Source organism: Equus quagga, unplaced genomic scaffold (assembly GCF_021613505.1).
Source record: "Equus quagga isolate Etosha38 unplaced genomic scaffold, UCLA_HA_Equagga_1.0 146_RagTag, whole genome shotgun sequence".
NCBI classification, from domain to species: Eukaryota; Metazoa; Chordata; class Mammalia; order Perissodactyla; family Equidae; genus Equus; species Equus quagga.
Genome location: NW_025796728.1, coordinates 7,845,464 through 7,873,158, shown reverse-complemented (window position 1 = coordinate 7,873,158; position 27,695 = coordinate 7,845,464). Strand labels below are relative to the sequence as shown.

The 27,695-nt window shown below is 38.4% G+C and overlaps 1 protein-coding gene across 3 annotated transcripts in view; it reads right to left on the bottom strand.

Annotated features, from left to right (window-relative positions):
• The window catches only part of LOC124232959 (phospholipid-transporting ATPase IA), a 220,917-nt gene that overhangs the window by 59,704 nt on the left and 133,518 nt on the right, over positions 1 to 27,695 (bottom strand). For all 3 annotated transcript variants that reach the window (XM_046649924.1, XM_046649923.1, XM_046649925.1), the window contains 3 exons: positions 27,327 to 27,465; positions 24,095 to 24,159; positions 8,375 to 8,547 (listed from right to left, as the gene is read on the bottom strand). In XM_046649924.1, the coding sequence (XP_046505880.1) occupies positions 8,375 to 8,547; positions 24,095 to 24,159; positions 27,327 to 27,465 (377 nt within the window). The remainder of the gene's footprint in view (positions 1 to 8,374; positions 8,548 to 24,094; positions 24,160 to 27,326; positions 27,466 to 27,695) is intronic.

Below are 27,695 nucleotides of genomic sequence, written 5' to 3'. Positions count from 1 at the left end.
GATAGGAAACCCAAAAAAAGTTCAGTACCCCTTATCCCTCTTCAATGTAGTACTTTTCTTCATAGCATCTGTTACCATTGACTTCATATAAGTCCATCTGATATATAATAAATCAGTTGTTACTATTCTCACACACACATACAGAGTAATTATTGCTTTTTGAATGTGTACGTGTGTATTTATTTTAGTGAAGAATAGCTACAATGTGAAGGCAGGGATTTTTTCCTATTTTTCACTGTTCTATTTATAGCACTTATAAAGGTGCCCATCACAAAGTGAGTGCTCGAAAAACATTTGTTGAATAAATGAATGAAAAATTGAATGAACTTCAAAAGCAGAAATCTAGAGAGGTAAACAGTTATATGAAGAAATGCTCAATCACCCTAGTAATCAGAGAAGTGAAAATCAAAACAACAAGGTGCCACTTTTCAACCATCAAAAGTGGTAAAGTTATAAATTCAGGAATGCCAGGTGTTGATGTTAAGGTAAGGAAAACAGCAACCCTCCTACATGGATCTGGGAGTACACACTAGTGCAGCTGTTTTGCAGCAATGTGGCAATTCAGAATGAAATATACATACGGCCCACAGCCAAACACTTCCATTCCTAAGTCTATATCCTAGAAAAACACTTGCACGGGTGCATAGAAAAGATATTCATTTCAGCACTTTCTGTGGTAGCAAAGATTTAGAGGGAACTTATGTGGCTGTCACTGCGGCAATAGATAAATAAAGTGATGTGTAATAGTAAGCAGTGGTGAGAAGAAATAAACTTGTTCTTCACATGGTAACATGAATAGGTCTCAAAATCGTAAAAAATAAAAGAGGCAAAAAGTTTATGCTGGGATATCATTATAAATACACATGTATCTCTCGATTCAACACACATGTAACAACATTATATATTACTCATAGCTACACATATATACAAATAAAGTATGGTAGATGGATGGGAAAGTATTAAATACTTGAGAATGTTTTCCTAAGGTGGAGGAAGAGAAAGTGACTGGTGATGAAGGGCAAAAACGAAAATAATATATAAAAATCAAAGCAGAAAGTGCTTGAGTTCAAGACTCTAGGATTCTTCCAGTTTGAGGAGAAGGCTAGCTTGTGTACCTTCCTGCCTCATTCCTCTGCTGCCATAGTCCTCTAGCACCTTGCTGGCACTTCCCCCTAGAACAGAGGGAAGGCATTGGGTGACAGGGCAGGATCCAGGTTTGGTCCTGGGCTCCTCATATTTCTCTTGCTAAGATATATAAATATCTATTGACACCTCATTTTAAAACAAACTGACTTCTGGAAATATCCACATTTTAAGGAGTTTTCTTGAATTCAAGGGCACAGAAAAATTTAACGGAGAAGCCAGATTCTGTAGCTGTCACCACAGAAAGAATGTCAGTCATCCTTGAAGAATCGCGGAGAAAGGGAAACATGTCAGGTAAGGAGAGATGGGCAAACGTCTCAGTTTTCAAGAAGAGAATCAGGAAATTACACACTAGGGAACTTGGGGTTAACTCCACCAATATTCCAGAAAAGTTCTGTCAGAAGCAACTCTGTCATTCATTCATGAGCCAGACACCCCACAACAGCAGACTGTGGCCCCAGGCTCAAAGCAGGGCAGCAGCTTGTCTTTTACATAAAGTCTTCTTGGATCACAGGGCACATCCGTTCGATTCCATATTGTCGAGAGCTGCTCTCAAGCTACAATGGCAGAGCTGAGTAGTTGTGACAGACTGTATGGTCCGCAAAGTCTAAAATATTTACTATCTGGCTCTTTACAGAAAAAGTTTAGCCCACCCTTGCTCTATAAAATGCTCCCTCTTGGAAAATGCTACCTGGAACCACTTCCTTTTTCACGCCTCAACTTAAAGCCTGTTGTTTTACATCCATTTCTTGTCTCTCTGACTGTTCCCATGCTAACATGCCTTTTGTTTCCCAAGCCCACCTTTCCCCTAGGATGCCATCTCTCTTTTCTCTCTACTCCATGCCCTACAGCTGCTAGACAGCTATGACCCACATCCTACCTGGTCTTGACTCCTGGAACTCAAGCATGGCTCACAACACCAAGCCTTTAACTTGCCCTAAGTGGGTGGGGATGGCTCAGACAGGTTTATTTAAAAGAAGGTAACCACTAGAAACCATCATGGGTTCACGGAAAACCAGTTATGTCAACTAACTCTGCTTTCTTTTCCCACACAATCAGAGAAATGTCAGAGGTTCTATATATCACGTCCTTAGCAAATTGGAAACTGAAGTCCTTTCATTCTATCACTGTAGAGCTGAAGGAGAACTGCAAGCAATCTATCAGGTGGATTTGTGTTTGACTCAAGAATATATTAGAGTGTTGATTTATTGATTTATATAAAGCTTTAGGGAGGCCTTTAGTGGAGAGCTATAGAGCTCTGAAATTAAAATTGTTGAACAGAAAAGAATTATCAAGAATTTCAATGTAGTTATGGAAGATACATATATGCTTATTCAAATTTCGCAAGACAGAAAACAGAAAAAGACTAAAATAAATAACACAGCATTTAAGAGGGATGGTGATGGGAAATCAAGATAGCAGTTACTTACCCTTAGGGGGATAAGAGAACTACAGGGAGCATGAGGGGATTTCTGGGGTGCTGGTCACGCTCGGGTGCTCGATATAGGAGTGTGTTCACTTTGGGAAAATTCACAGAGCTTCATACTTAACGTTTTACATACTTTCCGGTACAGATTAACTCTGCTTTATCAGAATTATATAATCTGCGGTTTTAATTGGTGTGTGTGATGGTGGTTTATTTAAATTGAGTCACATCTAAAACTACATAATGTTGAATTACAGTGGGATTCTGTGGCATTTAGATTTCTCATATTTTTAGAAAATTCACCATAAATACGGACTCCTCTGGTGGTGTACATCGTAACTGGCTACGAGGCTGTAATATCGCCATGCAGTTCCTTTAACATTACTCAGTAGAGGTAGAATAGCAAATCAGATGGATAGAGCTGAGCAGCTCATTACTGTATTATGCTAAAGCAAAACATGGGCATTTTATGAAGTTATAAAATTTATTCAGTGTGTCCTCTTTTAGCCATACATGTATGAAAGAAATATTCTCTCGACATTTCCAACATTTATTCATATTTTCTTGGAAGCAAATATAGGGTTGACATTCATTAACAGTTTGTAAGTCTTCTCAAAGCCAAACATCTGCTTGGCATCCAATGGTGTTCACAAACTTTTTTCTTTTTTAAAGGAATGTCTGTTGCGCATTTATTAGCTTCATTTGTGCTTTATGACCACTCTTTAAGTAGAACATGTATTTTGAGAAATCCTTAAAGTTTAAGACAATCCCAAAAGATTCAAGAAGTAGATCTGCCTTGACCCTTTCTTTAACATACTCAGGCTATGACAGAAAGTATTCAAGGTGTCCCTTTAGACTTCTTCTTGGAGGACCCCTTGATCGGACTAAGGTGAAGGGTTTTGCCTGGAATGCCACTCCCGACTGACGACACTCACTGAAGTCAAGTGTTTTTTTATGCATTATGGAGAAAATGGCCTAAAAGGGGGTTAAACTTTGACTAGAGATATTGCAAGTAGGGAAAAATGCTTACTTCAATTTAACTCCTGCGTTTCAGAAGACGTGAGCACATAAATTATGTGGAAGAACAGTGATTACTAGACAGTCTAAAAGCTGGAGGCTCTGGGCCAATTTTGAACCAACTGTCACAGAACGTAAGTTTCAAAATATGTTTAAACAAAACTGACAACTGCAGAAAAAATGTAAGATTCTTTGAAAGGCTGGGTTATGTGAACTGACCAGGATCTCAGAAACCACATGCTATTTAACACACAGCAATACTTCACTGCAACTCTTCTGGAGGGAACATTAAAAGAGGTAGAACAGATGCTTCCCCAAATTAAGCTGATCCAGGCAGTAGACAGATTCTTCCTAGCACAGACTGGCCAACAGAAGTAGGGTTCGTCCAAAAAACAAAAGGCCTAGAAGAGGTCCTCTGGCCCAGAAGCTTTCAAGCTGGAAGGAGACAACCCAGGAAGGGTGCAAGTGTGTGTGTAGGTTTCCCAGCTTTCTATGCCAGAGAAGCTCCATTCTCAGCTGCCTTAGACAGCCAGGCTCCCGGAAGTATTTGGATCACTGCTATATGCCAGTCTCTTCACCTTACAGATCACAAAACCAAGGCCAGAGAGATTCCATTAGGTATCCAAACAGCCCGAGAGGCAGAGTTAAAACAAGAATGTCACGAATCCCCAGCTAAAACACCATTACACCAATTATACAAGCTGTATTTTAGGGCATAAAATATTGGTAACTGAGATGAGGAATTATTTGTCTGGTACAGTTACATTGCAGAATAGCTCTTGATGTTGGCTGTGTACACGAGTCTTAGAGCAAGCTTTTTTCCCCCCTCTACTCTGTCCAAGAAGTTTCAGGGAGTCTGTGCAACTTCTAAAATGGTGCATTTAATTTTCCATGTTGGTGTGTAAGTGTATTTTTTGGAGGAGATGGTCCATAGCTTTCATTTGTTCTTCAAAATGATCTGTAATCACACCAAACAATAAGAATCAGTGTACCTGAGCAAGGCAACAGAGGGAAGAAGGACCACAAAGGAGTGGTTTATAACCAGAATAACTTATCAGAAACTACCCTAAAACCAGAGGCATGTTTCCTATGAAACTACTCAGGTTACACAGGTAAATGTGTACAGAGGTAAAAACAAAAGCTACAAGGGATCCATGAAAATACAGGACTTGATACACTGATAAAAATAGATTTCATTTTACTTCTTGGGTTTTATATACTTAAAAACATTATTTGAGGTATAATATGCAAGCTTCACTTTGTAAACCAAAACCAGGACTCCAAAGCCCTGAATAATTTGGGAGCCCGGGGATTACTTCTGTCTTTGAATATTTCCTTCAGAAAATGGTGGTGAGTAAGAGACATAATGACTACTGACTGAGAACAACTCTTTCTTTCAATTCCACTGTAGACTCTTGAGGGAAAATGCTCATCTTTATAACTGTGTCAATTAGGCAAACACTAAAAACGGCCTTCTGCCCTTTATGCTGATAATGTCAGGGAAGAAAGCAGCTGATGTAATCGTAGAGATGGAACTAAATTGAGAGCCTCATTATCCATTACGAGAAGGCTTTCTCCTCCACTTTCACTCTAGCTATGGCTCAAGAGAAGACTGCACAGGAAGGGCCGATTCTGAATTATCTTCATGTGTGGACTGACAAGAAGGAGACTGGAAAGTAGTTTGAGGGGAAAACCCATAAAGCCAGAATGAACATAAATGAATTTGGGAAACAGGACCGTACTGTATTTTGAAATAATATTCAGTATTTATTTGGAGAGTCTCTTATAATAGAGTGAAATAGAGAATTTCCTGAGGCTGGGAAATTGTAATCATCTGAGAAATCTGGAGTGACACTTGAATTTAATTGTAAAGAATGACAGACAGAATTGCCCACCTCTTCCTCACCAGAGATGGAAGCATTATCATAGAAATTATACTGCGAGGTCAGTAGGCTAAATGACACGAAGATGGTCTGATGCCAAGAGGCAACTGGCCAAGAAGGTGCACCGACATCAATCAGGCAGTGGCACTGATGTAATTAAGGGCTTAGATGAATTCTCAAAGCCAGACCGGAAGTTGAACCACAGTCATTATGGGAAAAGACAGAGTATGAAGGTAATTAGAAGAAAAAAGCTGCGGAAAGATGTTTTACTTAAAAAAAAAAAATCCTAAAACTCTAAATAAAACTGAGTGCCTGCATAGGGACCTTCACGGTCCTCAAACATGCATAAAACAGGACGGAGGGAGGAAGGGGCCACACACATCTTTATAAGCTCAGTTTCAGAGCTGAGCTGCACGTGCAAGGCAGAGTATGATTCCCTCCCAGGGGCCTGGGGCCTGGAGGAGCCCTGAGAGCCATGTGACTTGTGAGCATCCAGAACAATGATCTCGGGAGAGAACTTCACAAGCACAGAACATATTTTTTCTCCCTTGACTCTGCTTTCTAGTTTTTCTCTCCCTCTGCTATTGTTTAATTTTGTGGTTCAACGTTTTGAAGAATGGTGGGAGGTACTGTTAAGCAATACTCTAAGAATGAGGCTCAGCTGCAATGACCACATGATGAAAATTGGCCTCCCACATCTTTCAAACCAACTGTGATTGTACTTAAAAGAAAGAAAGATACATGAAGGAGAGCAGGGAGGAAGTCGTATTCCTCCTTGTATGTGCAGCATCTATGCCTAGCACACAGTAGGCACAGAACAGATGCCAACTCAAGGGAACTGGTTATTATATCTAATTAGCTCTGTATTCTGTTTTATTTTGTTTTGTCTTGTTTTTTTAAGGAAGATTAGCCCTGAGCTAACGTCTGCCACCAATTCTTCTGTTTTTGCTGAGGAAGATCAGCCCTGAGCTAACATCTGTGCCCATCTTCCTCTATTTTATGTTAGAGGCCTGTTACAGCATGGCTTAACAAGCGGTGCTAGGTCCACACCAGGGATCTGAACTGGCGAACCCTGGGCCACCGAAGCAGAACATGGGAACTTAACCGCTGCGCCACCGAGCTGGCCCTCTGTATTGTTGTGTTTCCAAATAGGAGCCAACAGTCATATCACTTAATGTGCTTTAGAGCAATTTTCTGTTGATCCTTGCTATCAGATTAATGAAAGTGATTAAACAATCAAATCTAGCACAAAATTACCTTGATGGAAGAGTGTCAGAGTTGAACATTACTGACACTTGGTCAAGAGATTAGATAGGAATCAAGAAAAGTCACTGGAAAAGCAGATTTTAAAAAGCATGAGGATACCAAAGTGCAGATGAGACAGTCAAGATAAAATAATTTCCAGTTCTTTCTTCGTGATGATACAAAGAGCCTGATCATTACTAATATTAAATATCTGTAAAATATATTGTCCAAGAGCTTTATAGTGATATTATTTAACACATGCCACAGAGACGAAAAATAAATGACTAAAATAATTAGATTCCTGGGAATAACAAGCAACTTTTAATTCTCTGAGTATGAGATACTTTTATAGACTGAAATGATGCTTATAAAGGGTACTTACTACGTACGGTTTAAATTATATTTTACAAAGTATACTTCAATTGAAACTTAGGAAATATTTACAAGGCATGGCTTATAAGTTTGGAGACATATGATATACAGGATATTTAAGTGAATAAGGGTGGACAAAAAAAGGTTTAGAAAGCATAACATTTTTTTATTTGTAAATAAATTTTAAAGATAATAAAAGCAAATAGAACAATTTTAAGATAATGTTAAAAGAACAGATTCAGAGAAATTCTTCAGAAGCCCTGCTAACATTTCATCTCCCAGGAAGACAAAGCAATTTGAGAAACTGCTACCCTGGACCTAGTCTGACCAGCTGGTAAGATTTAATAAGTAGGTGACAGAGAGGAAAATCCTTACATTTCATGGTGAAGAGGTTGGGCACAGTCATGAATACACTTTAAATTTTAGGAAGACATAGTGTAAACAATTTAGACAAAGAGATGGGAAAGATTCTTTGACAAGATATTCAGGAAGGATTGGAGCTAAATAGTTTACAAAAATACAACTCTATGGATTAGGCCTGGATAACTCAAAATAGATTTTAATTTAGGATACAGGCAACATTATAAATTAGAGGGAAAAAGACTATATAGTCAATAAACAACCTTTAAGAAAATGCTTAGCTTTTTGGAAAATGATTCAGTTAGTGCCTCCCATCCTGCCCCAAAGTAAGTCTTAGTAGCAGAATCAAAGATTTAAGTGTAGAAAATAGAACATTTACAGAAATAACTCTCAATGGAAATTCAGGTAAAGAATCGATTTTTTTTTTTTGGTGGGGAAGATTCACCATAAATTATATCTGTTGCCAATCTTCCTTTTTTTCGCTGCAGCAAGATCAGCCCTGAGCTAAGGTCTGTGCCAATCTTCCTCTATTTTGTATGTGGGATGCCTCCACAGTGTGACCGATGAGTGGAGCAGGTCCCTACCCATGATCTGAACCTGAGAATGCGGGCTGCTAAAGCAGAGCATGTGGAACCTTAGCTGGGCCATGGGGCCAGCCCCAAGAATTGATTTTAAACACAGAAAATTACAAGAAACCTGGTGACCCAGATTACAAAAGATAATTATTAATGATTGTTAGGATTCACTTTTAAAAACTCTACTACTAAATTCTATCCCAGTTTGTGAACCTTAAGTCTTGAGTGAGTGAAATAATAATAACCTGACATTTACAAATTCTGGATAGAATAACTTCAAGGAACTTTAAAAATCAAGAATTTAGGATTAAGGCGCTCTTTACTGAAATCTGACATTATTAAGGACAACTTACCTGCAGCAAATAACAGCTTTGCATGACAAAGCTAAGTCCAGGAAATACTGTCGCACTCCGAAAGTTAAGGCATATTTGAGGGTCTTCCCATCAATTATAAGAGCACAATTATTCTCTTTCCCAAGAGTATCACCGAGGGTAGTGCAGTGACGACTGAGAGTTTCCCTTGTTCCCTATAAAATGAAACAAAAACATCCTCAACATTTACTCCCATCTCTTCTACTACGATGCCTCAAGGATGCTGCGCAACCACATTTAGTTATTTTCAGTGCTTTTTATGTTTCAAATGGCTTTCATGTACGTGCACTCATTTGATTCTCACAAAAGCCCCTCAAAGGAGATTGGACAAACGTTATCAAAAAGGAAGTTACTCACTGAAAGTCACAGCTGTTCCTACCAGGGTTGGGGACAGATTACAAGTCACCCATTCCTCTGCAATCTTTGCTCATTATTCTAACCACACAATCACAATACTGCAAAAATATCTTCAGTAAATTATCTTGTTAAAAGACAACAACATTGTCCTAATTTATGAACTAGTCAAAATTGCTTAGCCATGAATCAAGGGGAAAAGTTGGAGAGTATAATTTAAATAATTTATGGGTATTCTTTCTGAAGTATTCAATGCTATTGAAACTTAATTCCCAGTACCAACAGGAGGAAATGCAGTATCTGTAATCTCTTGCCATTTCATGAATTGGCTTCTGTACCTTTAATCATGATTTCATGATGCTGTATTTTAGTTGGGGATGGTGACATGTGGCTTGGTAATCTTGATGGGTCAAATAAAAGAACCCCTTCCATCAATGATGAGTTCACTTTCAGGCACAATAAAATCCTTTAGTGTCAGGGAAAGCTTTGTTCATCTGAACTACACAGAGGGGTTCTATTTGTCTCTCTGTCAAGAACTGCTTTCCCAGCTCTTCAAAGGCAAAAACTTTCAGGATATTTAGTTTTTCTCTCCAAATCCTGTAGACTCTTCCTACAACCTAACGGAGCCAGCTTTCTGTTTCACAAGAGCCCTAACATTGTGAAGAAACAGAACAGTGGCTCTGTACAAGGAAATCTAAGGAACAATCCCCCTCCTATTAGAGTTTGGTTCTGAGTGGTAATATCTAAGCCTGTAATTTTTACATAATAAATACAAATATATATTTCCATAATAAAATACACCTACAATAAAAACAATTATATAATTTTCATTATATTCAAGAAAGATATAATTATTATTCTGATTTAAGAATGTGTACAGTCATTTCAAAGTTATTTTCAGAAGGAGGGAAGTAAAGGCACAGGTAATTCAAATTTCATATTGGGGATTTTTGAAGGTCTTCCTGCATTCATATTCAAATCTGGGTTATACTATGTTCTGGAATTTTAGAATTTGTTTATCAAAATAACAGAGCCACGTTGTACTGCAGAGTTGGACTGCCCAACTTTCCCAATACTGGAACTTCACTTAATGATTCCCCTATTCCCTGTCACACACAGTGACACCAAGGACCACCATTCTTTACAAAATTTTCCATTCACTCTTTACATCGGGGAGAAGTAGTTATTTTAATTTACAGGCCTCACCCTCCTATTTTCTGCTGGAAATTTTTGTCCCAGGAAGACTTAAGAGGCAAAAAAAATGTCAGCAAAATTCTGACAATCTATAGTAGACTGTCCTGGATTGTTGTAAAAGCAAATTCACATACATTAAATGAACAAACAAGTCAGTCAATGAGTGGATTAAAAAAATAAAAAAAATTTATTTTCACATGGACCACACACGGCATGGTTCTAAGGGCTACACATATAGACACAACATCCCAGCTAAACTTATTACAACCCTACGTGGGAGGCACAACTGTTATCCCCATTCTGCAGATGAGAAACACGAGACAGAGGTTAAGTTCCTTGCCCACAAACACATGCCAACTAAGTAGTGAAACCAAACTCAGAATTACATTTCTGTGCTAGCTTGTCTTTCTCTACACAATCCAGCAAAAACAAACCCAACTTTAGACAGTACCAGGCATAGAAAAGCATCAATGGAATGCCTGCACCATTCCCTCTGCTGTTTCCCTAGGGCTCTCATCATCTGTCTTGCATCTCCTCTTGACCGCCAACAGAGATTTCTCTTTATAAAACAAATTTAAGACACAAATCATTTCTCTTCTTGCTCTAATATTTTTCTATGGTTTCCTACTGTCTACATGATATGGTCTAAACTCCTTACAATGGCATTTAAGGCTTTCCACACTTTAAACCCAACTAACTTTTGTTCACATTTCCTTCACAATCTTGATTCCTTTATTCCCTCTCTCTGGAATGCCCTTCCCTTTAGAGGATAGCTATCACCTTCTACACCAAGCTCACTGTTGTAAAGCCCTCCTAGACTCACTCCACGCTACCAAGTGTCATTCACTCTATGCTAACAAGGCCCTCAGTTCCTTGAGGGCAGAGACCACATTTAACCTGTTTCCAAGCAACAAACACAGTGCCTGCAATTATAGATGCTCGGGAAATACATATATATGAAATGAGAGCACTGATAAATTCTGATTTCATCCCATTAGCAGAAGTCCATTTCCCTCTCTATTATCATTTCTGTTTTGAGAGACAGAGCATGAAAGAGACAGAGAGGCAGACAGGAACTTCAGCATCTGGCTGTGCTATAACTCCTGCAGCAGCATCTACAACATGAACTGGGAGTACCTAAGACCTGACCACTGTGGGTGCCATCACCCAGTACCATAACATGGAGCCCAGCAGTGAGCTCAGGGCCCCTAGATCCTGGTCATGGAGGCGGGGAAGATCTTGGCCAGCAAGTGCAGCCTACTGGTGATCAAGAAGTTCTATGACTCCAAGATCAAGTTCCTGCTGCCCCACCAGCTCCAATGTTGCCAGCACAAGCCATGCTTCACCACCAAGAGGCCCAACACCTTCTTTTAGATGCAGGGCCCTCCCAGTCCCCAGGTCTGCTCAAATAAACTCCTTGGGGAAAACAAACCTATGTGTAATCCATTACTTCAACAGTCTTTCAAACCAAGGCATTGCTTACTAAAATGCCACCATATTTTTTTGTGTGTTGTGTCCAATTTCTTTTCTTTCCTTTTTAAATGAAGTATAATTGACATACAATATTTTATTAGTTTCAGGTGTACCATATAGTGATTCTATACTTTTATACATTACAAAATGCTCACCACAATATGTCTAGTTACCATCTGTGACCAAAGTTATTACAATGTTATTGACTATATTCTCTATGCTGTACATTACATCTTCATGACTTAATTTATTTTATGATTGGAAGTTTGTACCTCTCAATCCCCTTCATCTATTTTGCCCATCCCTCTACTCCACTCCCCTCTGGCAACAACTAGTTTGTTCTCTGTATCTACAAGTCTGTTTCTGTTTTGTTTTGTTTGTTCTTTTGTTTTGTTTTTTAGATTCCAGATATAAGTGAAATCATATGGTATTTGTCTTTCTCTCTTAGAATTATTTCACTTAGCATAACACCCTCTAGGTCCATCCACATTGTCACAAATGGCAAGATTTCATTCTTTTTTTATGACTGAGTAAAATTCCACTGTGTGTGTGTGTGTGTGTGTGTGTGTGTGTGTATCTTTATGCATCTTCTTTATCCATTCGTCTATTGATGGACACTTAGGGTGCTTCCATATCTTGGTTATTATATATAATGCTGCAGTGAACACAGGGGCGCATATATCTCTTAAAAGTAGTGTTTTAATTTTCTTCAGATATATACTCAGAAGTGGAATTGCCGGGTCAAATGGAAGTTCTATTTTTAATCTTTTGAGGAACCTCATCACTGTAGTTTTTAAGCTTTTTCCCAAGTGACTCCTGAGTTGAAAACCCAAATGAAACCTGAGATGGACCTCAGGAGGACTTCAAATTTCTTTAAGGATCAGTTGCAAAGCAAGACTAAAAGTCAAGCCCTGAGCTGTGCAAGCTCCTCATTAACCAGCCTGTGGGACACAATCCTGTGTGCCCCACTCTCTCTCCTTTTCAAAGGTGTTCTCTAACACCTTAAAATTGGTTGAGAACTCTCTTATTTGTGGCATCAGTACCCCCAGGTTTCCTTGGTGATTATCACAGGTCTTCAGCAAATCAAAAGGTGTCAGGAGATGTAACAGGGATAACATTTCAGAAGATGAGTCAAAAAATCCCCACAGTGAATTCTCCAGTCAGGCCACCTAGGGTGCAAGGTAACAACAACGAACTGCAAACAGTTTATTTTAGTCTACAGTTTTCTTTTCTAAGTAGCTCTGTTGGCTGTGTGCTGCCAGTTACAAGTTACATTTTACCCTTATTTTTACTGCCAGGAGTATTTTAAAATTCTTTCATTTACGAAAGTTTATTGCTTCTCCCCTAAGCCTGGGAGCCATACTTTATGGCCATATTGCATTGAAGCTTATCTCCTGTAGCTAGAAATAAATTTATTACTATAATAGCTGTTGCTTTGTTTTCTTTTTGGCTACTGAAGGGGGAAATGTTTAAACATTTAAACTTAGTGACATGTGAAAGTGAAAATATATAAATGAGAAGCTAAATCAGAAAAAGGATAAAAAACCCACATAATACAACAAAAGAAAAGCTCTGTATCTCCTTGTTCTACACAGTTTTATTTGCTGCTATAATCAGGGAGAGTCAGAAGTAAAGGCAATTTGGGGAGACAGATAAGGGGCAAGGGGCCAGGTCCGGGGTTCAGGTGCCTTGCCAGGTGGTGATCTAGGGAAGGGGGTAAGCCACAGGGAAAGTGGGATTTGCTTGAGCCTCCCTCACCCTGCATCCCACGTGGACACTCTAGTCAAGCATTCAACTCCACTCTCCCTATCCACCATCCTGCACACAGCCAAGTGCTCACTAGAAGCCCTTAGCCCCTGGACCTCCTGCCATGCTTTCCTGCCTTGCCAATTCCCAATTTAGGCCACAGCCAATACTTCTCCTTGGTTCTTAGTCTTAACAACACAGAAGGGAAAAACCCTCGCCTCCTGAGGACACGCTCTGTTCCAGCTCTCTCCTCTTACATGGGTGCTCATTACGGCTGCTCTACACTTTTATCTATGCCCAGTGGATTCCATTTTTCCTAGAGGCTACTCCAGATCTTTTCTTCTCAAAATTCCAAATTTGGCCCCTGTCACTTCAGCAAACATCTACCTGCTTTACTGAGAACACTTATACTAAAAAGAATTCTCTCAACTTTCCTCTCTTAACATCAAAACTGCCCTTTACCTAATCCTCCCTAATTCTTGAGTCAGGGGGAAGAACTGCCTTCTTTTCTCACCTCTATTCCTCCCACTTCTCTCTTGCATCTTCTTTCTCCCCACTGTCACTATTTTTTTTTCCTTTAAGACTACAGACTAAAAACAAGGAACAAATAAACCAAGAAACGTCCCCTTGACTCTATTTTTCCTGAGTCCTCCAGGTGACAGGAATACTTCCATCTTTTGGATTCTCCAAATACTTGTTTTTATTTATACAATGTAGCATGATGTATAGTAGCTTATCTATTTGTATGTCTACTTCTCTTTGGGATTGAGGCTCTTGATGAAGAGATGAAATACAATGAATAAAAGCTTGGTAATGAGAGAATAATCAAATCATTAAAGATTGGAGAATATCTTGTGGGAAGTCATAATGGTTTTCTCATGTGACTATTTTGAGGATTGTTTTCTGCTGCTTGTGGAACTCCTGTATAATCTTGGATACATTTAATTAGAACAATAAGTAAAACATTAATGTGTTTATCCTATTACAGAGGAAATGGAGAACAAAGTGGAAGTTATGATCCAACATCTACTTCTGTCTCAAATAATATAAACAGTCTAATGAATAGAATAGATGTCTAGACTATACTTAGTGATCAAGCCAGGGTGTTCAACAGTAGGCCAATGATAAGTAAATAATGTTTATTTGGTTTATAAGAAACATGCTTGGAAAAGAAAAAGAAAGAAAGATGGTTAGTACATAATTAGGCCAAGTAGAATTTCTCACCAAGATAATTCTGACCAGAAAGCCTTAATAGTTCCGTGAGAATCTTTATGGTATAGCCTGGCAAAATAGATAACATGTTCATAAAACAACAACAATCTTTAAGAAATCAGAGACTGGCAGCTTTATGGTAATCTTTTACATTACTTTTACATGACCTTTATCAAGGAAACCCTTGATAAAAATCACAGGGGGCAACCATGACAATGAAATCTGACACAATTTTATACTGAAATAAACAGAAAGCCCTGATTTGTTTGGAAAGTATCACAGTATGCAAGATGTCATTTTCATTTTGGCAAAAACTCTCCTTGGATCAGTCTAAAGAACCGAAAGGCCAGATGTGCAAAGAACATGTTAGGCCACCTAAGAACTATGTTTTTGATGGCCCAAAATGCAATGTAGCAGAAAGCACCTGCATAAAAATGGCCCTTTTCAGCTTCTAGCCTTTTGGTTTTCTTCCTGCTTTCTTTCAGAGGTTTACAGGACAAATAGTCTTACTTAGGAACACATCCAAGGAACACCCTAGCGGAGAATGTGAATATCCCTAAGGAAAGGAAAATAAAAGCCTCTAGCCTCTGATTAGAAGACTGGTTAGCTAAGTCCAACCAGCAGAGACGAGGTGAAGATTACAGAGAAACAGTCCGACATGCAACACCTAATGGTCGTGGCTTCCACACCTTGCTCTGGGGCTCCAATTACTTATAGTAACAGTAAATAATGTGCGATCACTCATCTATATCCCAGAGGGTGTCATCAGCAAAGCTAAGTCCAAACAGCAAAAGTTAAAGGAAGAAAGTATATTTATACTTGTGTAGTTCGAAGCATATGTTGGTGTTTTGGTCTGAATTCAAATAAGCACATGGCATTTATATTTATTCCTGGGAGTTTGTTAAATGTGTGCAGGTCAAATAATAAACGTAACATTATAAGGAGGATTCCATTCCCAGAAAAAAAAAAATCAACATTCTGAACTACACTTTGACTTTCAGACACAACATTTAACAATGTATTTCATTGTTCTTGGATTTGTTCTTTTCCGTCATGAGTTCAACCCCAGTTAGGGGAAATAAGCATATAATTGGGCTAATGATGAATCACTTTTGGAAGAAACACAACTTCCACCCTTGTCAGAATGGCCTTAAGCTTATGAAGCCTGCACTTTGTACGTTAGTATCAGCACCACAGTTTTCTGTTTTCACTGACTTTACTAACTCTTGAAGGCAATAATATGGTATCAGAATGGCTCGGGTTGAATTGTTGCTCTGCCATTTATGGCTATCTTTCTTCAGGCAGGTTACTTAACTCCTCTGAATCAAAATTTTCTCATTTGTAAGATTGGGTTAATATCTGTTTTGTAGGGTTATTGTGGTGATGAAATGTGCTAACTCTACTTCTGAGTCAAGTGCCTTCTCCAGTGCTTGGGTCAGAGTTGACACCCAAGGAAGACTAGTTCTTTCCCTTCCTCTGACATTAGGTGTAACAGAGGTGCCAACACATGAGGAGGAATGATCTGCAAACTGTCAAACACTGCACAACATTAGTGCCATCCAAGTGGTATATTACTGAGATAATTTTAAGTTTCCTTTTGAAATCTTCCAATGGCAATTTTATTTCAATCTACCTTTTGATTGCTAACATTCAACTCTACCAGCTACTACTTCTGTAGAAAAAGTATCTGGAAACCTATTTTTCCCACAGTTCTAGAAAAGATAGACTTATCTTTTCTCAAATGGCACATAGCTCTTGGTACATGGTAGGAGGACAAATATTTATATAACTCAGACTGTTTTCTTTTCCCTATTAATTTCTATCTCCAACCTGATATAACTCAAGAGGAGAACAGCTTGAAAGTTACAGACTGATTTGGTGTTTCTCTTTTCTGATTACATGTTTTGCATCGATGACCACATCAATATATATGCTACACTTCAAGCTTCCATAAAGAATACAAAATTATATATATATATATATATATGTATAAGTTACATAAAGTAGTACTCTAAGTTACATGAAATAGCACTATATGCAAACGAGCACTTCATAAATACCAGGTTTAAGGTAACTAATGATAAAGAAAACACAGAGGAATTGTTTCGCTAGCTTGTCCTTCAGATATAACACTACCAACTTAACTTCTTAGGTACCGATTGTTTTTAAAAGCACAGAAATAAATATTCACTGGGGGGGGGTGAAAAAACTTTAGTTTGCTAAGGGTTCACCTTTTAAAACCTACTATAAGTTAATTGAAAATGTCAAATAAGAGGATATATATAAGAATCTTAAACGAATGTATATTTTATTAGCTATTTTGGTGGTTTGCGGCCCCACTTCATCATCATTTAAGACACAAGGTATTTACAAATTTATGGCCAAATAATGTTTCATTCTTTCTCTACTTTTACACTCTCCAAATGTTCACACCCTAAAATTACAAATTAACAGAACATTCCAAGGCATTCTTAATAATACATTATGACCATATCAAGTATGGACAATGTTAGCATGCTCTTAAAGAGTGAGTTATGACTCCCATAATAGCAACATGGATAAACCATTGGGTAATACTTATTTTTCGACAATGTGTTGTTGATTCAGTGGAACACTGGACATTCCATATACCCAATGCAACACATATATCAACTACTCTTTTAGCTACTGCAGGCTGTAGTAAGTTGTAAAGAAGGTACGCCTGAGAGTAGAGAAAAACTATACTTATATACACCTAGTCCATTTAGTATGCATCCCAGTCAGGATCACTAGCTCCACTGGACATAGTTTTTGACCAAAAAGCCTTGGTGTTTCTAAACTCCCAGACTATACTAGAACATAACTTTCAAAAACATATTCATACAGAACAAAACCAACATAAAGTAATTTTTCCAAAATGGGTAAGGGCAGACAGAAGGTGAAATCATTAAAAACATATGGTCAAAGAGGTCCTTCAGAATAGCTTAGTGGAAGGCAGCCAAGTGAACGCATTTAATCAATACATATTACTAAATATAATGGAGAGGGAAAGAGACAAAAAAAAAAATTTCCATGCTTTGCTGATACACAGATACAGACTTTCCAGGGCGGGAGTAGATATAAAACACTGTAATTGAGGAAGTGGTCCAATCTCCCAGAAGGGTCATGCCATCTGAAAAAGGTCAAGGGTTACAAAATGGAAGAAAGTAAAAGAGGAAGTTGCAGTGCTGGGTAAATTGCTCTTGGCCCCTTGGCAGAGGTTTGGGATTTGGGATTATGATAGGTTCCATCAGGCAAATAACTCCTTGTGAGACATCTAGTCTCACTTAGGGTACACTAGAGAGAGAGGCAGAGAAGTGCGAATCTGGGTCTATGTTTCAGGTTTGGGGTGGGGGCACGCAACCAAGAAAGCAAGATCCAGGGAAAGGAAGGAAGAGGGAGGTAGGGGATATAATTATATAATTTAAATAGTTGTGTGGATAAAGGCTTTTACCAAAGCCCTCATGGTAATTATTTTAAACCACCACTGAAAGCCTCCTAAACACTTATTTTGAGCTTGTGTTAAATATTCTTCTGTGGCGGCAGTGACTCAAACGCAGAAGGAAACATTCTGGAGAAACTGGGTCGGCAGACATCCAGTCTCTCGGATTGTCTTAATTCAGCCAGGAAGAGGCGGCTCAAAATATACAACCATTTTTTTTTTTTTTTTTGAAAATAAGCAAATTACCAAATCAACGTTTTGGAGAAAGTAACAACCAGGGCCTGTGAGAAGCTGTTACCCAGAACCGCAAAGAGAGCTAACGTTGGGCCCACTTTCCTAACTGTTTGAACTAATTAATATAGGAATACGGAAGAATCATTAGCTTCTGAATTTTCTCAGTGCAAATCCCAAATGCACACCATTTCCATTATTTCATATGTACATTCAATAAAATTTTATGTACAATTTATGTATTAGTAAAACTAAATATAGGGCCCTTTCCTGCATTCCATAAATGCAGGATGCCCAAGCACCACCATTTTCCAGACGGGTATCCCTCCTTTAGCTGCTTTGTAGTCCTGGTATGAGTGGGAAAGGAGGTAGGGAAAAATCAGAAAATGTAAGGGAGGTTTCCCAGAATGCTTCCTTCTGTGATTGAGTCTCTGCTGCCACTGGAGAAGGTATGGTTATTTAAAAACAACAAGGAAAAACAGCTTTGGACTTAGAGTAACGTAGGTTGAAATTTCAGGATCCTGTACTTCCTAGCTATGTGAACTCAAAGTCTCTATCTGTAATTGACACAAACACCGTCAGCACTATAGGAGCAGAGACTAACGTATGCAGATATACCTGTCACGTATTAGGCTTCCTATACGCTGTCAATGTGATGGCTGTGCTGACTCATCAAAAGATACGGGTGGCAAAGATGCAACAAAGTCACAAGGCATGGCCTACTCCTCTCAGAAAATTCAACAAGCTGTGGGAGACTGGCAAGTGGGCAGACTGCTTAGAAAGCATTTATCTGTAATTCTAGGTCTCAGGGCACTCTTGGACTTCAGATGTTTAGCCAAAAAAGAGATAAAGAATATTCAGGCTTGGGAGGAGGAAGAATTTCTCCAAGCAGAAACACTATGAATTTGAGAACAACTTCACTTAGGGTTCTGCACACAGCCAAGATTACTGAATTTTGGTTAAGAAAAGGGGACACATTTAATTCTTATGAGACCAAACAATGGGTTTGATGGCACTTTTTCAACCACATACTTTGGCTTGTGGCAGACACTGACCTAAATCAGAGGAAAGAAGAGGAAAGGAGAAAGAAAGATTATTTGTTCATATATTATTTTCACTTTTTGCCATGTTTACATTTTTCACTAACCCATTTCTTTCAAATGTAACGAAGTTGGCTTTCTTCATTGAAAGCTTCTTGGAGGAAGCAGTGTGCCAGACAGTATTTGAACAATCATCCTGTAATGGGACATTATGAAAACATATCTTTGATTCTAATAGGGATACTAACACCTTAAAAGTTAAACTAAGCCCTTAAAATTTTGGGGCCAAAAAGCTGAAACTACTTTGCTAATAGTAAAAGAAAATTCACAATACTACAGCTCCATGCTGGCAATGGTGGAAAACAGTGTGGTTTAAAACCTGCCTAAACTATTTTTCAAACCAATACAAAATGTATTGTATTAGACTCATGGGACATATCAAGGCAAAACCTAAAGTAGCCCCAATTCTCTTTTTTCTCCTCCTTTTCTGGAGTCAAGTCAATCACTTGTTTATTCTGGATTCCTTTCAGAGGCCATTGCACAGTGGCTGGTTCCCCAAACAGGGAGGTTTGTCTGCATAACACATTTAAGTTGAGCTTAAAAGGGTACAGACGACAACTTCACCATTTATGTATGAATGCCCTATAAGTTATATTTGAAGCTTCCATGATGTTAGAAAATCAAATTCAGCTAGGAGAAAAAGAGCAATCCCATAAAGGGCTTTCTTTTACCAGGGTGTTGAAAAATATATATTCTTATGCTTGTTAATGTCAAATGTGGCTAACAACTCATTGACATCAGTGAGGGGGAACACTGGTATCCATAATCAAACCTAGGTTGGTTTGGGGTCATATGATCAAATTAAGCAGAGAAATTTAAGTAGTGAGAAGGGTGGCTGTTTGAAATCACCTCTTACACTAGCTGGCAATGAGGAACTCCTCGACTCCCGGAATAATAATGCTAAAAGAAGTAATAATAATGATGATCATGATAATGGTTCATATTTCTTAAGTGCACACTAAACACCGGGCATTGCTACTAAGTTTTTAGAGGTACCATTTTCGGGGCTAGCCCTGTGGCCAAGTGGTTAAGTTCAGCTGCTGCGCTTTGGCAGCCCAGGGTTTTGCCCGTTTGGATCCTGGGTGTGGACCTAGCATCTCTCATCAGGCCATGCTGAGGCGGCGTCTCACATAGCAGAACTAGAAGGATCTACAACTAGAATATACAACTATGTACTGAGGGGCTTTGGGGAGAAGAAGAAGAAGAAGAAGAAAAAAGATTGGCAACAGATGTTAGCTCAGGGCCAATGTGTAAAAAAAGAAAAAAGTAAATAAAAGGTTTTGTTTAATCCTCACGATAACACCCTAGAGATAGATATTATTATTACTCTTGTTTTACAAGAGTAGCTGGCAGGTGAGACCCAGAAAAATCTATCTGCTTTGACTCTGGAATCCAGTGACTGAGATACGTCCTTCAGCGCTGCTTCCTGGAAGTCAAGTTAACCTTTCATAATAGGATCTGCCTACTAACGTTTTCAGGTGTAAATGTGATTGTCCCTGTAAAGTTCTTAGTCCAGTACCAGGTACAAAAAATAAGTACTTCATAAATGTAAACTAGTGTTTTTCTTATGGCTGTAATGGCAATGCATAGAACCCTGCAGGGGTGGCAGAGTTCCTTTTCACAGAAAGTCAGAAAGCTGCATTTCCTCTTGGGATCCATACACTACTTTCCATATATGAGGTGCTGACTCCTAATCAGGCTGAATGTGAATGTCAACGGCAGTAGAAACTATCCAGCAAAACGGAGCGCAGATGATCAGCAGGAGAGCAGGGGGAGGGTTTCTCAGGAGTTAAACTTAGCAACACTGGAAGCCTTTTGACTTTGAGTGGAGGGAATTTAGTCCTCCGAGCTCTCTGCATACATATTTAACCATCATTCCTGTTGACTCAATAAGTATGTAGTAAATAATTTTCCTTTCTGCTTCTTTTGGTTTCCTAGGGAAGCCAGACAGTAGGAAGGAGGAGGAAAACTAGTAAGAACAGATTTACGATCTAGCTCTATGTCCCAGGACAGATGCCACAACTCTCCAAATAAGAGAGATGCTAGAAGGAGAGACCAAGGTTAAGGGTACATCATGTGAGACTCAAGAAAATGGCTTAAAAGATTACAGTCCCTCCCACATACCCTAGACTTTCCAGATGAGGGGAATGAAATCTTGAGCTATATCAGTGAAATAAGTCTTCAAACTTTTCTACCTTTTAGAAGAAGGCTAGACCATATTGATTCAAAAATACATATATACATATTTAGAGTTGCCTGAAAGTATTTCCAGAGATTCACAGAGTTGGTATGCTATGGGGGATTTGAATAACAGAACAGTCACACTCCTTAATATAACATAAGTCCAATCTGTCCAGAATTGTTTTAGTACATTTTGAAAGACCTTAATTAGACCCTGGAAGCTAAAGATAGGTCACATATGAGATTCTCCAGTTCTTAGCTCACATTTTTAGATGTTTCCAGTTTTAACAGACAGACTTTGAACAAATTACTTTATGACAAACTAAAGATATAAACAAGATACTAGAAGAATCCTTGGATCTAGGTCATTAAGTGGAAGGGGTTTCTAAGAAGCTTGTGAGATACTTCCTGACCACGGCTGTGGAGTGAGGGAAGAAGTACAATGCACCCTTCAAGCCAGTAATCTGAAATTCCTGCCTGTGCAGACCCGTAAGGAAATGCCTCATACCAAGATCATCAGAACCCCTAATAAAGTGGTTCAAAGTAGTATGATAGAAAATTATACAAATTACCTAAATTATCTATTGATTACAAGTGTCTAATAGATTTTGATCAACTTTAGATGATTCTTAATGATGCTTATCCATGAAATTCTTACTTTTTAAATTGAAAAAAATATGATTAAGCTTTCTAAGAAACTCTTTTGCTGATACTGCCAACATTTAACAACGGCTTGGTGGGTAACGGGGTCAGAATACCCAGCTTTGATCTCGGGCATCACGCCAGCAGGGGGTGCTGCTCTTGCTAGGAAAGGAGCTGGGAATGGGCAGAGGGAGAAAAGTCCATCAGATTTCCATAGCAGATCTGCAGAGCAAGACTTCCATTCTGTTTGTTTGTATTTTCAACTGTAGTTTGGTTTTATATGCTTATTTAAAGATTTTAAAAACTGCTGAATAGCCACTGATTTTTCCCAGGGTCCTACATTCAGGTTACGGCAGAACTGTGCTTTTAACCACTGTGTTATTTCACAGAATAATTTGAGTACATTCATTAAAACTGTCACTTGACAAAACACACACGCACGATTTATTTCCTAAGACATTATGTTCCTAAGTTTATTACCTAAATGTTAATTATTCTTTGTGCTGATGGAATGGTAATCCCATATTTTATTATTATCAGTACAATCTGAACACACAGGATGCTTTTCTTTTCCATGCCAATGAAAAAATAATGATTTACTTACAGGCATTCTAGCACATCTAATGATTTGCCTGAAATCTCAGCCCTGGTTTTTAGGAGACAAGATCTGAAGGAGCTACGCAAGGTGATGTTTCCCTTCCTGCTGAGAAGCAAATGAGTGTACCACAGAGAGCCTGACCTCAAACAGCCAGATTTGTAAAGTCACCACTTAACGCCCTGGGAGAAAAACCTTCCCCAGACAGCAGGGCAAGAATGCTTGGCAGTCCCGCAGTCCAGAGCTGGACAAATTAGTGTAATCCATTCAGCCACAGTGTTCGCCTGTGATCTTCCACAGCAAACTGTCACCTGAATTGCTCAGGACATTTCTAGTCACTTTACTTTTTAAATATCAGATGAGACTGATTACTGCCAAATTTAAAACTCATCAGTGCCTAGCAGAGGGCCTATTAATGAATAAATAAAAACGAAAGTCTTCCAACCACAGGCTAGCTTCTTTTGGTTTATGTTTTAGGATAAAAGAAAGCTTAGTTCACAAAAAAGTATTTCTCCAATAGTAAAAGGCATAAACCACTCTTTTAGTTGCAGAATCATATATGATTCTTCAGGCTACAAGTTGCTCACAGACTTCACAAGAAAGGGTAAAGTATCACAAGGATTGTTTTGAGATCAAGTAATTAAGAGATCATCATTCCAACTTAAAAATCTGAAGTCAAATAGTTCTTACACATAATTCCTAGTCTATACTTGACTTCTAAATATTTGCCTCTTCACCATCCCTTCAACACAGTTGGCCTCTCGGCTTCACCAACATCCTTAATTATCAGGTTTTCTCTGCTATGCTCTTTGCGTCACAGTGACTATTTTAAGCAGTTGTATAATCACCTCTCTCCTGTTCTGTCTTCCACCTTAAATTACAAAAAGCCACCTTTACTTTAAAATACTTACAGGTCATTTGACCTACATAATTTTTGCTAACTTCTATTTTACACTGTATATCTAACAAGTCTTTCCCAAATATAACTTCATGTGATCACAGCCATGAAAAAAGACATCCTAGAAATTAATATTTCAGCCCAGAAGTTAGGACATTAAAAAAACCCAAAAACCAACTTTTCTATTAGGACTGGTTATTTTGCGTTGTTTAATAGCTTTCACCAATTTTTTTAAAGAAGCAAAAGATTAATACTGGAAGCTAAAGCAGATATTAAATGCTTAATATATAAAATACCCAGATAGATACGAATAAGTTGCAGTCAGTCAGCAACTTCCAGACATAGCGTTTTTGTAAAGCAGCTTTTTTGTCTCACATCATTAAGCAAATCATTTAGCAATTTATTTTAGCTGTCACAGACACAAAACTGGATCTATTTACATCAATGTGATTCAAAACAGTGCACATTATGTTACAGCACATTATGTTACAGAACAATCATAATAAGGTATCTTTTAACCTCTGGAAGATAAAATATTTCCACAGCTATCTGAATATAAAATAAAATACTATAAGATGATTACATTAAAAGATTAAAAAAAGATAATTTTACTTACATCAAGAGAGTCTTCATTTATAACAATCATTCCCATGTTCTTCCTCAAAAGTTTGCAGGAGTGTCCTATGTCCAAACATAGAGTAATTAATTGATATAATTAATTTCTTTAGAGAGAAGAGGTGAAGATGTTAAAGTAATAATACTATAAAAATATCTAAATTTTATCTATTTTATTACATAATATTAAAATTTTATCTATTTTATGAGGATGATACCCAGCAGCTGTTTTCCAGGTTTGCAGGCAGTTAGAAACGAAATGTTCTTTCTTGCTATAGGAGGGATATGATACAAAGACAATAGCTGTCTTGATAAATAAGTATGGAAAGAGATTGTTGTAATGATTCTCAATTTCCTGAAAACTACAAATGTACATGGAATATCCATCATGCTGACCAACACGAAGAGCAGAAAATGGGCCGATGGCTGATTCCGGGGAATGGTGCAAGAGGGCTGTCTGGCTCTTGGACCACTGATCCCACCACCGTCTCTCTGCCATTGGACAGTCATCACATCCTCTACTTTCCTGCCCTCTCTTGCTTTGCTGTACTTACTGCAGGGCAAAATCACCCACTGATTAAATCCAACTCTGCCTACTCTGCACCTGTTCACATACAGCTGAATATGGCTGGACAAAAACAGGCAACCCAGCTGACTGGTCTCCCATTTAAAATAATGCCATCACATCTAAAACAATACCATCTATCCTCACTCTCTTTATGATCTCATTCCATCCCTGGTTTTAAATACCATCTCAATGTCGACCATTCTAAAATTCATCTTTCCCACTCAGACCGTTTTCCTAAACTCCAGACTCTCACATCCTAGTGCCTACTTAATAGCAGACACTTCGGTGTAAAACAGGCAAAACTTAACATATCCAAAAACAAGCTCCTGACTCCCCTCAGAAAACCTGCTCCTCCTTCACTCTTCCCCATTTTGGTTAATGGCAACTCCCACCTTCAGCTGCTAAGGTTAAAAAAGCATGGAGTTACCCCTGAATTCCTTTTTTCCTCTCACACCCTACATCTAATCTATCAGTCAATCCTGTTGGCTTTACCTTTAAAATATATCCAGAACCCAACCATTTCTCACCACCTCCACTTCTGCCATCAATGTCCAAGCCAACACCTTGTCTCACCTGGATTAATGTCTAACAGCTTCTTCACTGACCTCTCTGCTTCCACACTTGCTTCCCTTCAAGTCCATTCTCAGTCTAGCAATCAGACTCATTGTTTTCACAGGAAAGTCAGATCATGTCTTTCCTCTGCTCAGAACCATACAATGGTTTTCCAACTCGCTTGGGGTAAATGCAACACCCCATCCAAACTGGGTTCTGTTACACTGCTGACCTTCTTCTATTCTCCCCCTTGGCATTTCTGCTCTTTCTCCCTAGAACAGAAGACAGCCTCCCCTAATCATCCAAGCGACAAGCTCCTTCTTCTCTTTTAGGTCTTTCCTCATATGTCACCTTCTCAGTGAGGTCTTCCTGACCTTGTTCTGAGCAATGCCTTATCTCACTTTCCTGCGTTATTGTTCTTTATAGCAATTATTGCCATCTAACACACTAGGTGTTTTTCTCATTTACTTTCTCATCTGCTTCCCTGACTAGGAGCTGAGCTCTAGGAGGGCAGAGATTTTGTTTTATTCCCTGCTTTTAACTGGTGCCTGGCACCAAAGGCACCATAACCATTTGCTGAATGCATGAATCTTACCTACCTTTTTCTAGGAACAGTTATGGCCCAAGATTCTAAAAGTTAAATGTGATGAGAAACCACCACCATATTCTTCTTTTCATAAGATCTTTCAAAAGGGTTACATATCCTGGACTATTTTCAAAATTGCTTATTTTCCTCACATATTACTCTTTACCACCATATATTCTCCCTTTCTCTGTAGTCGTTTGTTCTATCATATTTGTGTTTTTCAGGTCTCCCAATTCTAACGCATTCTGTATTCTCGCACATTTCCTTTCCATTTCGTCTCTTACACCAGAGATAGTTTTTATCATCAAAATTAACAACTTGTGTGGCTTGTAGATTTAAACTTTTACTAGTTACTATTTTCTAAAAATTCATTTTCCTTTATTAATGACATCAATTTACTATAAACTTCGTAGTTGTTTTATATTTACAGAATACTGTGATTACTAATACTTTTAAAAGGGATATTAGCTAAATGCTTTTTAGATAGATGATCGTAAAAAATGACTTTCTAAAAATGTAGTTTCATGTTGTCAACACCTCTGAAATGGTTTCTCCAACTCTGAGAGACTTTTGCAAGTAATTCATATCATTAATATCCAGAGATGGAATCTACGGCAGGGTTTACAGTGCTCAGGGAACCTACTATAACTGAATTTGGGGAAAAAAAGTGCTATTTTCTTGCTTATTATTGGTACTATAGGCCTCTAACACCAAATATCAACTTTCTCCTCTGTTATGGATTGAATTGTGCCCCCTCAAAATTCAGATGTTGAAGCTCTAACTCACAATGTGACTGCATTTGAGACAAAGCCTTTAGGAGATAAATGAGGTCATGGGGTGGGGCTCTAATCCAACAGGACTCGTGACCTCACAAGAAGAGGAAGAGACATCAGGAGGGCGCATCCATATGGGAGAGGCAAGGCGAAGAAAGAGTGAGAAGATAGCCATCTGCAAGCCAGAAAGGGAGGCCTCAGAAGAAACCAAATCTGCTGACACGTTAATCTTGGACTTCTAGCCTCTAGAATGGTGAGAAAATAAATTTCTGTCATGTAAGCCACCCAGTCTGTGGTATTCTATTACGGCGACCTGAGCTGACTGATACAAGCTCTTTCCAAAAAACTGGAATTAACTGTAGGATGAATGAAAACTGGCAATCTTCTTACTTCCCATTTCAGAAATAACCTTTGATCACATAAACAAATGTCAATACACAAGCCTGCCATAAGCCCAATCAACAGACTTTCACAGACAACTGCAGAAATGCTATCTATGTGTGTCAATTATGGATGGAAGGTGGGAGTGGGTACAAAGGTGAGAGAGGGCATTATCTGATTGCAAGAGCTAAAGTTTGGCTGTAAATATAACCACTGTAACTTTAAAGAGGTATTGGGGCTGTGAGGAAAGAGATAAGCCCAATAATACTACCGCTATGGAAAACTCAAAATACCAAATCTTTCAAATCTTAAAATATCTCAAATCGAGCTCCTGAAATATATCAATGATTTAAAGTTTGAATAGGTATATTACCAATGTTAATGGCAGTTTCTTGCTTATCCCCTGTAAGGATCCAGATTTTAATGTCTGCTTTCATCAGAGTTTCTATGGTTTCAGGCACTTGATCTTGTAATTTATCTTCGATGGCTGTAGCTCCAAGGAGCTGAAGATTCTGGGGAAAATAAGAGGCAAATATTTAAAGAAGAAAACCAGTTTAGATTCTTTAAGAACAAAAAATTGAAGTGTGTATATGTTTTTAAATTAGAGACCAAATAATAATTCATGGATTTCATGTAAATTCCAACTATCCCATTGAGTTTTCTTTCTTGAAGATCCCTGACTTTCATCCAGTAGTTTTGGTAGAGGACTGAGGTCCCTGAGGCTACCTGTCTTACCTTACTC